The sequence below is a fragment of the Procambarus clarkii genome, chromosome 22 (genome assembly GCF_040958095.1).
Source record: "Procambarus clarkii isolate CNS0578487 chromosome 22, FALCON_Pclarkii_2.0, whole genome shotgun sequence".
In the NCBI taxonomy this organism is placed as follows: Eukaryota; Metazoa; Arthropoda; class Malacostraca; order Decapoda; family Cambaridae; genus Procambarus; species Procambarus clarkii.
In genome coordinates, this window is record NC_091171.1 from 34,764,798 (window position 1) to 34,780,469 (window position 15,672).

General features: G+C 42.1%; 1 protein-coding gene across 2 annotated transcripts in view; it reads right to left on the minus strand.

The window, feature by feature from the left end:
- LOC123758752 (venom protease) overlaps positions 1 to 15,672 on the minus strand; it is a 44,555-nt gene that overhangs the window by 12,338 nt on the left and 16,545 nt on the right. For both annotated transcript variants that reach the window (XM_045743405.2, XM_069328834.1), the window contains 3 exons: positions 11,568 to 11,711; positions 11,044 to 11,094; positions 5,618 to 5,892 (listed from right to left, as the gene is read on the minus strand). In XM_045743405.2, coding sequence (XP_045599361.2) covers positions 5,618 to 5,892; positions 11,044 to 11,094; positions 11,568 to 11,711 — 470 coding nt within the window. The remainder of the gene's footprint in view (positions 1 to 5,617; positions 5,893 to 11,043; positions 11,095 to 11,567; positions 11,712 to 15,672) is intronic.

Sequence of the window (15,672 nt, forward strand, 5' to 3'; positions counted from 1 at the left end):
ATATATATATATATATATATATATATATATATATATATAGGGGGGTACCACCACTGGTGTAATTATAGGGACCCACAGCCTCAGAGAAGGGAACACAGAGCACTCAGGGAAAAACTTGACATTTAACTCTGAATACGAAAGAGTGTTCACTTCTCCTACCACCCCCTTTTTTTTTTATTATGATGTACACTTTATTATGCAAGGTTATACAGTTACATATCTGATTTTATACAAAAAATGAACATTAAGAGGACACAAGAAAAAGTTCGCTTCCTAGAGGCTGTAGATTTCCTCGAACTCCTCCGACGCCGGGCAGGAACCGAGGATGCAGCGGGCATTTCCCCTCTGGATCGCGACACTGAGGCGCTGAAAGAGAAAACTTGCTGCTCTAGGGTCTCTTGTGGTGTCAATGAGCTTGGAACCAAGATCCTTAAGAAACCTTCTTGCACTCTCACCCCATGGGCCTAGGGTCTCAGACCCTATTGGAACGAAATTGTACCTTTGATCTAATTGCCTGTACTTGACTGACTTTTGTTTTTCTCTGTGTGTCGCTGCGGCTCCTGCCGTGCCGGCAGAGAGGGTGATGTATGTCGTTGCCAGGGTGGATACGCAAGTATAGTCCCATGCTAACTGCCTGCCACCCTTCCACGGACGCAGTGTGATTCCGTCTGGTCGGCCGGCAAAGCTAACAGAGTCACGGTTCAGTAGGTTGCGGGGCTCTCTCTCCGCTGGACACTGAGCAGAGGCAAGGCTTCTTTTAATGATGTCGTTGACTTCGTCGTGTCTAGTGTGCCAACCACCCGATTTTCCACAGTGCAGGCCATGCAATCCAATCCATATTCGTCAGCATCTGCCTCGCCGCAAATACACCTGTGAACAGTGTGGATAGGGGCAGCAAGGCGGAGAGCGACTGCAATACGGAGCTCCTGCGGATCAAGACGTGTGCCTGTCGCAGACATAGGGACTGCCAGAAGGAAGTCCCCTGCATGGGGAGCCTGCACAGCTGTGAGGCGTGCACGATCACTGGGGGTTGTTGCTGCCTCCAGCAAAGCTGTGGCTTCTTTGTCTACAATGGGGCTGTCCCAACTGGATTGTTTCTTGGCTTTCGGCATGGCTGGTCTGAGTGCTGGGTCTGTCATGGCACCCCATTTCGTGTCACATTCCGTGTAGTGGGGGTCCTGTATCCCCGCTACATCACTCAGGGTGTCAGGTAGAATTTCCTTAACCAGGTCATCTGATGCTGAGGAGGAAGACAGGAAGGCTGGGACTGCAATTTGGGTGGCGGTGCGGACACCCAAGCCACCGAGCCTGACAGGAAGAGTGGCTTGTTTCCACTGGCATTCGTTGAGAGAGAGGTTAACAACTTTTTCCAGCATGGTCTTCAGTAGGAGGTCATACTCGTCAAGCTTTGGGTTGTTGTAAGATGGGGCGCACCTCAGAAAGTAGGTTAGCCTCGGAAGGGATAGGCATTTGGTGAGGAGATAAAAAGCATCGTGGGCATCGATGTCACCTATTCTGTCTTCCATCCTCCTAAGGTCTGCGATTTTCTTGTCGAGGATCTCCTCAATGGCGTTAGACCCGAGGGGAGCTCCAAGGAGGGTGCTGTTCTCGGCCCTAATGACATGGGCTCCAGGCAAGGCAGACCTTATTCTAGCTACGATGTCTGGGTTGGAGGAGACTACTTCACACTTGGAAGGGTTCAGGACGAGACCCAGGCTTACTTCTTGCTCCCTTATTTTCCTGATATCTGACAAGAGGTGGTCTACGGTGCCAGCTATAGTGCCATCATCCAAAAACCAGATGTTGAACTCGCTGGACAAGCTTTCGGTGATTTCTTTTAAGACTAAGCAGAAAAGAAGGGGAGCAAGAGGATCACCTTGCTGAACACCTTCACATGATCTGATTTCATGTTCACCAAAGAGCAGTTTTGACTCGCCACTGTAGCACGATAGTATGAACGGGTAGAGGGGCCGGAAATGGCGATGTACGGCACAAAGTACTGCATCTCTTCTTACCATGTTGAAGGCATTCTTAAAGTCCAGTTTGAGCAGGGCCTTTTCATCAGAAATGTTTGTGATGTATGCTCGTGCTGCATGGGCAGCCGCTTCACAGCCTTGGGGGATTCCAAATCCTAGCTGGATTGGTTTCAGCAATTCAGCCGCTTGCTGGCTGACAACCCTCGTAGCAGCCTTGGCAATCAGGCGTCGGAGAGTGTTGCCAACAGCGATTGGCCTGATTCCTTCGTCCTTCTTTTTGAGAGCACAGAGGGAGGCACCAAAAAAGAGAGGCCTGATGACCTCAGGTATCTCACCAGCCAGACACATGTTGACGAACCTTGTGAGTTCCATAAGAAGATCTTGTGCAGCATCACCAACCGCAGGATTTAACATTTGCTTGATATGTTGAGGTTTTAACCCTGTAAAGCCGCCTGCTGACCCAGGTGGAAAAGAAAGGGCTGCTTTGTAGACCTCAGATTCACCAACTGTTAATGGGTCTGAAATGGTGTCGGCTGATGGCGGCGGAACGATGTTGTCGCCTTGAGGGGCTCTGGGTGGGTGCTTGCTTTGCAGGGCCCGTGCTGTGGCTGAGTTTCGAGGAGCAATTTTCTCGTCACTGGTGAGGACTCTAATAGCACTTGCGGTATTTCCCTCTTCAATTTTCTTGGTGATTTGTGCTCTGATTTTGTACGTTTCCGGTATGTTGTTGTTACCATTTCTGCGGTGGGTGTGTTTTGCTCGGAGAGGCAGGCGAACTAGGTTGTCCCCCCTTGGGTATTCATTTATCGCCCTCAGGACCGAGGAAGCAAGTGATTTGTCCCTCCTTGGAGGGACGGTGAGGCATACATTGCCAAACAGAAGGACATTATGCCACGCTTGAATGTTTTCCGGTGCATCATTGACCCTTTTCAGAAGATTACAAAGTTTGGCTGCTGCATTTGGGCGGGCTGCTTTTGGGATGTGTGGTAATGTTCTAGCAGACGTCGCTATGATCGCTTGGGTGAGGTTCTCAGATGAGATTAGGTTAATGGGAGTCTCTTCCCTAACTGTTAATGGCAGCTGGCCATTGCTTCCCTTCGGAAGCTGGTGGGAACCACTGCATCTTTCCTCGTTGAAGGTGTGAAAGCGGATAACACCACCGATGGAGTTTATGGCGGTGTTTTTGTTGCATACTCGGCAAAAACCTCTTTTAGGAGCAGTTGTTGGCACCTCAAGGCTTGTGGAGTCCTGCCCGACCGCTGGGACCCCTTCCATTTCAACTCGGTTGGCCGAGTTAAACTGTGCATTATTCTATAGAGGGGGGCAAACACACTGGGTCATGGCCAAGCAACTGGGTGTGGAGCCAACAACTGGGTGTGGAGCCAGCAACTGGGTGTGGAGGCATCAACTGGGTGTGGAGCCAGCAACTGGGTGTGGAGGCATCAACTGGGTGTGGAGCCAGCAACTGGGTGTGGAGCCAGCAACTGGGTGTGGAGGCCGCGGCTGGGTGTGGAGGCATCAACTGGGTGTGGAGGCATCAGCTGGGTGTGGCGGCATCAGCTGGGTGTGGAGGCATCAGCTGGGTATATATATATATATATATATATATATATATATATATATATATATATATATATATATATATATATATATATATATATATATTATAAACTATAAACTGTAGCAATGCTACGGTTTACAGAGAACACACACACACACACACACAAATATATAACAATTAAACAATCAGCGTTCGAAGGCCTCGTCCAGCTCCTCGGAGGTTGGGTGCGTACCCAGGATACAGCACGCATTTTCCCTCTGAACTGCGACACTGCAGCCCGTCCTCCAAAAATGGGGTGGTAAATGTAAGAAGACAAAAAAGTGCAATTATGTACTATTCATAGCAGTTAGAAATTGTACTTTTTTCACTTAGTATTAAATCGTAGTCAAATATATTGTGAATATTTGAGTTTCCCTGAAAAACTGAATAGAAAACCACAACCTCACCTAACCGTCTTAGTTTTTAAAGATAATAATTTTATTGTTTAATAAAAGAACAAAAGTGGCTGGAATGGTGTTCACACCTGAATGAGTAAAGAGGCAAAACAGATTGAGATCAAACTCAACCCCTCAAAGTCAAAGGCCATGCCCATAAAAATAGCCAAGACCAACATCCAACTCACAGTACAGGGTCAACCAATTGAATGGGTGGACACCTATCAGTATCTAGGAATAATCCTGGACACACACATGAGTTTTAATGCTGAGGCCACTTACTTGAGAGAGCGAACTGCGGCCCGGACGGCAATCCTCAGGTCGCTAACCTCCCTCTCTGGAGGAGCCAATCTGCAAGTCCTTCGCACATACTATGTACAGGCAGTCAGATCAGTGATCGATTATGCCGCACCTGTACTCACAAATCTATCACACCAACAGTGGAAAAAGCTTGAAGTTGCCCAAAACAATGCTATGAGAGCCGCACTGGGAGTCCCCATGTGGACCAGGCTTGAAACTCTTAGACTGGAGACGGGTTTGGCCTCTCTACAAGAAAGAATATCACAAAGGACAGCTACATTTATCAGTAAGATAATTATTTCTTCTGATCCAATCCCAGTACGGCAGGCCTTGGTGGTTGGACTAGGCCAAAACAATGGAAACTCTTGGGCTGCAAGAGCAGGAAAAGTCCTAAACGGACTTCATTTAAAAAGTATGATTCTTGATAGAGAGGGTGATCATCCACACCCAAATTACACTTCTTCCGCACCGTGGGAAGAGCCTACTTTCAAAATAGTAATAGAAAATCACCCAATGAAAAAGGCTGCCTATGATCCGACAATCCTAAGGCGCATAATAGAAGAGCAAATGTATATCATAGCAGTAGCAGGAGCCACCCACATCTTCACAGACGGATCGGTGGACACAGAATATGAGAGTGCTGGCGCTGCTCTTTGCACGGCCAGCGTACAGGCATATTGGAGACGGGCAGGACTAGTATCATAAACCCAAACTGAGCTGTTTGCCATACAACAGGCATTCGCATATGTGATTGCACAAAACACTCACAATGCAATCATACACACAGACTCAAAAGCTGCACTTCAAATACTAGGACAAAAACAGTGGAAAGGTAACGTGGAAATAATTACCACCATTTTGTATCTTGGAGCAGTCGCTAAAGGCAAAGGACTCAACATAACCTTAAACTGGATCCCATCCCATGTTGGAATCCCATTAAATGAGAAAGCTGATGAAATTGCTAAATTGGCAACTCGTCATCCAGTGATACATAAAACAATTCAACCCAGCCTAGAGAACATAAAAAAACATCATCACCAAAAAACTCTCACATCTCAACAAAGCCTACCTACACCAGAGAATAGCTGCAACATGGTATCTTCAGGCAACCAAATTAGAAAGGTTAAATATCCCAAAAGGAATTCACAGGGAAATAGCAGTTAGGTTATATGGACTACGTCTAGGTTACAGATGCAACTGGGAGATTGGTGAACCCCGACAGAGAGAGTGCATCTTCTTCCAAACTGTCACAGAAAAGCCATTACTTCACTATCTTCTGGAATGTGAAGCATATGTAATAATATTATTACATATTACATATGTAATAATAATTCAAATTTTCTTACCATCCAGGGCCAATTGTTCTTAAGAGCGATCACCCCACCAATCGCCTCCTCAGCCGTGATCTCAACAATCGTTCCATTGCTGAGTGCAACATGTTGTACAATCGTCCTGGACTCATCCACAGGAGGGATGCCTGGCCTCCGCGGTGGCGTTGCTCCTCTTGCAACCACAGCCGTCTCCACTCCTGCACCGTCCGTAGACCCCTGCCGGAGGCTACGAACCTCGCCGATGGGTTCCGTGACAAGGTTGAAAGTCTGAAAGACGTTCTGTCCACATTCTGCAATGGAACGTCACGGCATATATACAAGTAATGTATACATACATAGATAAATACTGTGCGTATTATTGCCTTTAGGCATAGTAAATACTAGCTCTATCTAGAAATGAAACATTCTGTTTGTTTCTCATTTTGTATGTATGTACTTTTACCTGAATAAATTATTATTATTGGTATTAGTATTATTTTACCTCGCTTCTCTGTATATATACTCCGAGAGTTTACTTTTGGCTTGAACTATGTTCAGGACTGATATATACTAGCTCTGTTGGTCAGTGAGGGCTAATGGTGACCTTAATGACTCTTGATAGGTTGATTTGCATTAATAAACCTTCAGAGGTTTATTGGTTTTAATAGAGATTTTTTACGTTGATAGGCCCTAATGATGTTGATAGGTCTTTTTGAAGTTGATAGGCCTCTTTATATTGATAGACCTCTTGAGCTTTATAGGCCTTAATAATCTGTCAGAGATTTATAGGCATAAATAAGCCTCGAAATGTTTATATGCCTTAATAATCTTTCAGAGGCTTATAATATAATATAACATAATATAATATAATATAATATATTGATATTTATATTATAGAAGTTAATAACTTCTCAAAGATTGATAGGCCTTAATAACCCTCCAAAGGTTGATAGAATTTAACAGCTCTCAAGATGTTGACAGGCTGTAACAACCCTGCAGAGGATAACCTTCAAATAACCTACAAAGGCTGATAGACTTTAAGCCCAAAACCAATCCATACAGTAAAATGTTGTCAATTCAGCATTATCAAAAATACACTTAGTTTTTAGAGCAGTTTTGGCGCAGTTCCTTTGACATCGAACTCACGTTCTGGGTCAACCCAGAACCATGCATTACCAACTAAACCACGATGGGGGTATGTTTGGAGGGAATCAGGACGTAAGTTCGAAAATCCCATTGTCCTGTTCTAAAAAATATCTCATAGATTTATCAAACTATTGCGACTTCATTTTGCACGTAATTTGTACATGTAATTTCTTACAATCATTACATAAGTTTAATAAGTTAACGTCCTAAGATACGACGTGTTTGTGTTGCACATCTTAAGACAATACAACAACAGATGCATAAGAAGATAAGATAATTACCAGGAGAAAGAACTAAACCTACTTTCATGTACTATAGGTCAATATAGCATATGAAAGGGATATGGACACAGGATAGGAATTGAAATATGAGGAAAGGATAGGAACTGGGAAGGCGTATGAGTAGTGGAATAAGGCACTATGTCCGTCCATTTTGTTTTTTCAATGTAGGGGCATAGTGCCTCGGGTGTTCCAATATTTCTGCCATGGACGGTCACAGGGCCAGGGTCTTCTAGTTCCCTTTAAATTTCGCTCATGGGGTATTAAAAAGCCGCTCTATGGTCCAGGTGTTTTCTGTTACCCCAGCAACCAGCACAGGTGCATTCATCTTCCCACATTAAGCCTGTTTTCCATAATGACCAATTTCCATACTGTTTCCCATTTTCTAAGATCATTTTTTAGCTAAGATTACATATCGATCATAAGAAATGAAATTGCACAAGGCCTTTGTCGGATCTCCTATTTACTTCCAATCAATGTTAACCAAAAACATCAACTAGCACTATTAGATGAACTGCAGTAGGTCTATTCCCTATTAACATCACCTTTCGTCTATATTTATACACTTCAATAATGTCACTATTAATATTCAAAAGGACCTATTTGTCCCCCTTACTCATCTGGAAGCTTAATATTATTAGTGTCCAGCCAAAGATCGTTTATTGAGCATAGGAATGGATGAAATTTTCTATCTCCCATTCGTATGAAACAAAGGGGAGCAACACAGAGCATAAACGAACATGTAACGAACATCACAGAAAAATGTGAAAAAGTCAAATTTTTCTTCATTGTATCTAAGAGTTCTTAGAGTTGTGAGTCCAGAATTGAATTCTTAGATGAAGAGTTTAAGAATATTGATTCGATTGGTTTCAAGCTTTGTTACCCACTGAGTTTTTTGGAAGTTTGCCGTAGCAAAGCATGTCGTACATATTATAATAATATATGCAGTGAAAGAATTCGCCCAAAGAATGTGTTATGTTTGCCATATTTCCCTGGGTTTGAGAATATTGTCAAGGCCTTGAAACTTTTTAATATACATGTATTGTTTAGCTACGAAAATACTGTTGGTAAGCTAGTAGTTAGGAACAGCCCTCGTAGTGATAATTATGTCATTTATAAAATACCTTGTAAAGACTGTAATAAGTTCTATGTTGGGCAAACATCTAAAGATTTGAAATGTAGAATTTCGCAACATAAATACTCTGTAAGACATGGCCAATTGTCTAATGCTTTGTTTGTTCATCTGTCAGAAGATGCTCACCAAATTGATTGGGAGATGACTTCTTCAATAACGAATTGTAAAAGCACTTATAACAGAAACATAATTGAATCTGCTTTGATACAGATTACAAAAGACAGTAATTTGAACATTAGCAGTGGTTTATATAACTTAGATCCATTTTTGATAGATCAATTAAAGGGCGATTTGAGTAGGATCATTGGAACACATTTGTCTCACTAATTCATTGTAAATATTTACTATCTTATGCTATTATAATCCATGTATGGGCCTGTTGGTGGGTGAGCTGCATCGTATGGGCAAATAGGCCTTCAGCATTTCTTGTGCGGCTCATATTTGTGTCCACCTAATTCCCATTCATTTGTTATTGTACCTCACCTCACGCCACCATTCTCTCCTGCCTATTTATGTCCAATACTTGACCTGTAAAATCACTCCTTCTGAAGATGTATTAATATACGAAAGTACTTAAGGAAATTCCTGTTTCAATTTTCCTCCGTGGTCTGACACTGGGAGAAAATAGAGAATTATTAGCTGAATATCAAATAAATGGATTTAAACTATTTCACACAGATAGATATATATGACGAGGAGGGGGGAGTAGCCATGTATGTTAGGGAAAATTTGAAATGTAGTCTCAAAGAGGGAATCAAAACTGAGCCACACACAGAAACTATTTGGAAAGAATTAAATGAAAAAGCAAATAATCTTATAATAGGAGTTATATACAGGCCACCAAACTTAGACAGGATGGAAGCAAAACACTTATGGGACGAAAAATCTAGAGCATCTAGGTCTAGCAGTATTTGTGTCATGGGTGACTATAATTTTAGTGGAATAAATTGGTTTAACAGAACAGGGAATAATGAAGAAGAAGATTTTCTAGTATTAATTGACGATTGCTTTCTTACGCAACACATTAAGGAACCAACGCGGGAAAATAATATTTTAGATTTAGTGTTAACTAACAGGGAAACACAAATTAATTACATCGAAATAGGGAGTGAGCTAGGGAACAGTGATTACAAAGAAATCAGATTTAGCATAGAATGGAACAGATCTGCAGGAGAAAATTCTGTTAAAATGCCTGATTTCAGAAAAGTTGATTTCAATAGCCCAAGATTTTTTTGGGGTCAAATAGATTGGAAAGTCTTGGGCATGGGGGTGGGCCGATCTTGGAGCGAGACGTGAACCCAGCGATAGATGACGTAAAAAGGGATATCGATTTGGATTCAAAATATAGCTTATTTAAAAATATTCTAAGCAAAGCACAGGAACGTAGTATACCATACAAATTGAATAGATCAAATACTAATGACCAAAAGTGGATGACAAAGGGTCTGAAGAACCTTATAGATAAAAAAAGAGCGTGATACAAAAGAATTAAGAATGGGGAAGTCAGTTTAGAACAGGAATTCGTACAACTGGTTAGAAATGTTAAAAAAAAGAGATAAGGAAAGTGTTACGACCCTGGGTTCTTATTTGGAAACCAGAGGTCAATTTGACTTCTTAAAATAATATTTATACATGAATTGATAGGATGGGATCATGTGAGAAGGATATTTAATTAACAATAACATTTACATTCATGGTTCCTTAAATCCTGGGTATGTTTTTGTTTCCGTCTCCCTTGCCAGATGTAAGACGAATCTTAGTTCTCAGAGCAGGCAGACTCTGTGCTTGTTGATTATTAAATATAATATAAAGCCAATTGCTAGCTATTATTAGAACTGGTAAAGTAACAATGAAATGAATGTCTCTGAACACTTGTAATGATTGCTGCCGTACGATCAGTTGAGTATTGTGCGGCAACAATCATTGTAGGCTGGGAGAGCGACTTCATGGGCCTTCTCTGGCTAGCTGTGGTAATAGGCAGTCCTACGTCCTTGTGGGCTGTTCCTCCTTCTCCTCCTCTCTTCCCTTACCTTATTCTGTGTTCCAGTTATACCCAGTTAAGTACCTTATTATACTATTACCGTGCTATTAGCTAGGTGTGTGTTCATTTATTTGTGTAATCCAAGCCAGTGTTTTGGATCCCTAAGTGTTACTCTAGGGTTGCCAGAGAGACCACATGTGCTTAAGTCTGTGATGCCTTGATACAAGTGTCCCTTCAGGAGAAGTAGTCTTCACCCTAGTTTGCAGTTGTAAACCTTGCATCCTGCTTATGTGGACCAAGGAGTTTAAAGTAAGGTAGAGTGGTAAAGTGAATTTATTGTATTTTGTATATGGGGGTTATTAGGGAGTTTAATAAATAAGGCTAGAGTTTCAGGAGTCTCCTTTCATCCTGTTTGAAGTGGAATAGATGATTAACCATAGACGACAGACTTCTACTTATAAGCAAGTATTCATTGCTGGGAATATTCTTCCTTGGGGGCCGGGCCTATCCAATTTCCACTATTTTAGGAACTCCTTGACTTTAGCTTTTGGCCCTTCTCGGGGACACTAAAAAACCCAGAAATCATCTCAAGATAACCTCAAGATATGGTCCTATGACCATCCATGGCAGAAATATTGAAACACCCCAGACCCTATGCCTGTCCGTTGAAAAAAAAAATTGAAAATACCGCCGGCCCTATGGCCGTCCATGGCAGAAATATTGAAACAACTGAGGTACTATGCCTGTCCATTGAAAAAAACAAAATGGATGGACATACTGCCTTATTCCACTACTCATATGGAGTTGTCGCCAACCACTTGGACAATTGGGAATTGAACGCCGACCTGCAAGAAGCGAGTCAGTCTCTGTACCGACCAGTCCAAGTCGGTGGAGAAAAATTATTCACGAGGAATTCACTTACGAAAGTTGACAATGGGGGGAGAGATGTCTAGTATTCTTCCAGGGCTGGTACCTGCAAGGTAAGAACTGAATTATGTATTGCTTCTTTTCATTACAGTGATATAGCAATCTATTACAACTGTAGTTGCAAAGAAATAGACGGTCAGAGGTCAATATAGGTCAAAGCTTCTTTGTATTTAGCATAAATAACATTATTCGTAAAAGAAATTAAAACTCATTATGCTTTTTTGCTGGAGTGAACATATGTTAAGCTGTGAACGACTTACAGCTTGCAATTCGAGTAGAGAGGCTTATAGTGGCATAATATAAAGCCTGAAATTTGCCTTAGCAAAATGCAATTTGAAGAATAACTCATACTAATTGAGAAAAATGTTGAAGCTATACAATGGGATCGAACCCTCATCTCAGGATGTCTCAGGTACATAGTTTTCATGGATGTGGGTTCGATCCCATTGACAGCTTCAATGTTTTTCACATAAATATTGTAAGTTCTTGTGATTTCTCTCCAGGTAAACAGAGACTTGCCAGGAGCAGCGAGGCAGCAGATGAGTGTATCGATCGAGCAGGGCGGAGGACGTATTCGATGGAAGGTCCTGATAGCGCTCGGACACTGGCGAATGTCCACACACCTGCCTCGGACACCTGTAGGCGATTTGCAGCTGCCAGACCCTGAGGAATGGTACACCAGTTAAGGTAAACCCAAACAATACGGTGTCACAAGAATCTCCTTAGGAAAGGAGATTGGGCCTCTTCTTGGCCTATTCAACAATAACATGTCTGCATATTCAACAACAACAAAATCATGTTCTCAGGAGCCATGTCTAGACAAGCCCATGTATATATACAACTAACATGGACAAGCCCATGTATATATACAACTAACATGGACAAGCCCATGTATATATACAACTAACATGGACAAGCCCATGTATATATAGAAGTCAGAAGCCACTTCACAGCAGAATACTTTCAGTGCTTCAAGCTGCTATATCTGCTTTCACGCTCCCCTGGGTGGTGGTAGATTTACGCAGCCTATGTACATAGTATTCCAGCACCATTTATTTTTATCTTAACATAACGTTCACTTGTCTGCTTGTTTTTACATTTTTGCACTGTGTATTTAAGCCAACTCATTGAGAAGCTTTTTTTTGTAAATTGCAAGTCTTTTTTGTTATATTAAAATATTAAAGTTTTTAATTCTTTGAACTTTATCCTGCAGCTACCACACCGTAAAGAGATCTACAGCAGTTTTATTTACTTTTTATTTTTATTTAATATGATTGGCATTCCAGCTGCCCGAATAGCTACTGCTCTATTCGTCATTTTTCGTCACATTAGAGTGGGGGCCTGTCCGGGAGCCTTGCTCAGGTAATGCTCGTAGACTCTACTTAAAGTTGTGGTAGTTGTACTTGGCTTTAACACATTTTTACATTCCAGGTGTAGCAATTTATGACTGTTGATTTTACTTAGGATTACGTGGGTGTTTTATGGGCAAATTCATACTCGTAATTGGTTGTCTAATAATCTTTGCTATATCCTGTGATTTCCTCCTTATTCTCGTCCTTACAGGAAAGTTTCTCACTATGGCAGATCACTCCTTTGGTACCCTGGTACTCTGGTCTGTCTCTGGGCTAATACACCTATTCTTTGCAACCCGAATTTAGGAGGAAACAGTAGACCATAGTTCCTCTCGCATTTAGGACTAAGCTGTACGGTTGGGACCCATACAGCAGTTCTCGTCATAAATCGACACGCTCTGCACCCCTAAGCTTCGGTCAGAGAATATGGTTCTTACACAGGTAGGGAGTTACCATTCTTTTCCAGGGCACAAAGAGTGATAACTCTGTAAGTACCATCTAGTTTTAGTAGGACACCTCTTACCCTTGTTCTCGTCATTTAGAGATCGGGTAAGAAATCCCTACATTTTTTGGACTACCTTTGAAACAATTTTGTTTCACCATTCAAGTAGGACCCCTCTTGTCCTTATCCTCGACATATAGAGTACCGGGTACAAGAATCCCTATGTTCTCAAAACATTTCGTTTCACCCTCTGATCTAAGTAATCAAATTACTTAGATGTAGCAGCTCCAAGCTGCTACATCTGCTTTCATGCTCCCCTGGGTGGTGGTAGATTTATGCAGCCTATGTACATTGTATTCCAGCACCATTTATTTTTATCTTAACGTAACGTTCACTTGTCTGTTTGTTTTTACATTTTTGCACTGTGTATTTAAGCCAAATCATTGACAAGTTTATTTTGTAAATTGTTAGTCTTTCTTGTTACATTAAAATATTAAAGTTTTTCATTCTTTGTACGTTATCCTGCAGCTACCACACCGTAAAGAGATCTATAGCAGTTTTATTTACTTTTTGTATTTAATGTGATAGGCATTCCAGCTGCCCAAATAGCTATTTGTCATTCTTCCGTCACATTAAAGTGGTAGCCTGTCTGGGAGCCAGGAAGCAGAAGCTAAACTCCCGGTATGTTTCAATCTTACTCATGCAATTAAGTTGATGCCATCTTTTGTCGAGACTAAGGTAGATGTATTCTTTATTTCATTTGAAGGTCTAGCTAACCAACACAGCTGGCCTCAAGATCAGTGGTCTGTACTTCTCAAGTCTCATTTGACAGGTAGAGGTGCCGTAACCCTCAGTATTATGCCTTCAGAAATGGACTACAAGGTATTGAAACAGGCAGTGCTTGATGCCTACTCCTATCCATAGAGAATTATAGACGTAAGTTTAGGGACTACCTTAAAACCAGTGCTAATACTTATCTAGAGTTCGCTAACAATAAGAAAAGACATTTTATGAAGTGGCTGGAAGCAGCCCAAGTCACCTTCTTTCCAGATTTCATCAACCTCATCTTGGTGGAAGAATTCCTTCATTGTGTTCTACTCCTATACGTCTCTACATTGCAGACAAGGAAGAAACTAACTTTACTAGATGTGCGCAGTTGGCTGCTCCTACACAGTCTCATTCACAGAGTACCATCCGACACATCTCCTAGTAAGGCATCTTGGTCTAGTTCTGCAAAAGTGAGTACTAGTAATGTGAACTTCTCATTGTATTGCCGATACTACAAAATCTATGGACATACCATAGAAAAGTGTGCTAAGTCCCAAAGCAAGAGCACCAGTGAAACCCCGCAAACCCAAATCGACTCCTACAAAAACAAGTAAGCCTGTTATGAATATCCATGTTTTATCCACTGATCGTTCTCTCTTCAACAGACACCTATACCCCAGAACTGTCTCTGCCAGCGGTGGAGATTCGGAGGGAAGGTTCAAAGTGAATATCTTGAGGGACACAGCTGCTCTACTATCGATACTTCTCAAGTCAGCTGTACCCAACATCACCAACACCGGAGAGACCATCCTCATCACAGACCTCACTGCAGCTACTCCATATCCACTCGCCAGACTCTGCCTGGATTGTTCGTTCATTCAGGGCGTAGCCCAAGTCATTATCCTGGAAAAGCCTTTCCCCATGCCAGGAGTTCAACTTCTCCTGGGAAACGACTTGGCAGAAGACCAACAACTCACGAACCTCATCATCACAGAAAAACCTCAGGTATGTGACTCGTCTGTGGAAGATCTTATCATGAAATTTGTTGCAGAGGAGGTTCAACCAACTGACGATTCTGAGGACATCTCCCATCCTGTCATTGTGACGACACGTGCACAAGACGCACACCCGCAACCAGCTGCTCCAGCTGTCCCTCAAGATTCTCAGGGCTTTCCACCGAATCTCAACAGGTTGGAGTACCGTAAGTTGCAGAGAGAGGATCAATCCTTAACATCTTTATTCTTTCAGACTGAGACACAATCTGACTGTATCCTTTTTTTTTGCAGAGAATCAAGTGCTCTACCGCCTCTATAGACCCAGTAAATTGAAGGAGGACGACGATTGACCTAATGTCAACCAACTGGTAGTTCCCACCAGCCTATGGCCATATATCTTACGTCTGGCCCATGGCCCACTTTCACACTACGGCTTTAACAAGACCTACAACGCCCTGATACAGGACTACTACTGGCCAGGTATGGTTAGAGATGTAAAAACCTTTGTGAATACTTGCCAAACGTGTCAGATGGCAGGAAAACCGAACATTCCTATACCCAAGGCACCTCTGATTCCAATCACAGTGCCTATGCATATTGACGCATACGTATCAACTCTCTTTTATAGTTACTCAAACTCATTAAATATTTGCCTAACCTACGCTTGAAACAAGAGAAAAGTGTTAAACATAACAACACTAAACTACAGGCCGGTGACAATGACGACAATCCCCATCTAGATCCTAGAAAACAATTAGAAATATACTTGAGAAATACCTACAGAGGATGAACTCCCCACCAGATAAACAACGTTATTTTTTTGGAAGGGGAAATCCTATCCAACCACTTGGGCTGACCGGTACAGCGACAGCCTCAATTCTAGCAGGTCACTATTCTGAAACGTCACCATTGTAGAAAACTCTGCCGTTGTAACGTATCAGAAATTGGAAAAAGACAGGAAAACTTCTCATAGAGTGAGGGAAGTAGAGAGGTGGAAAGAAGGGGTCAGGAAGAGTTGTCGGGAGAAAGGGAAAGTTCAGAATGAGATAAAAATGGGAGGGGAAGGA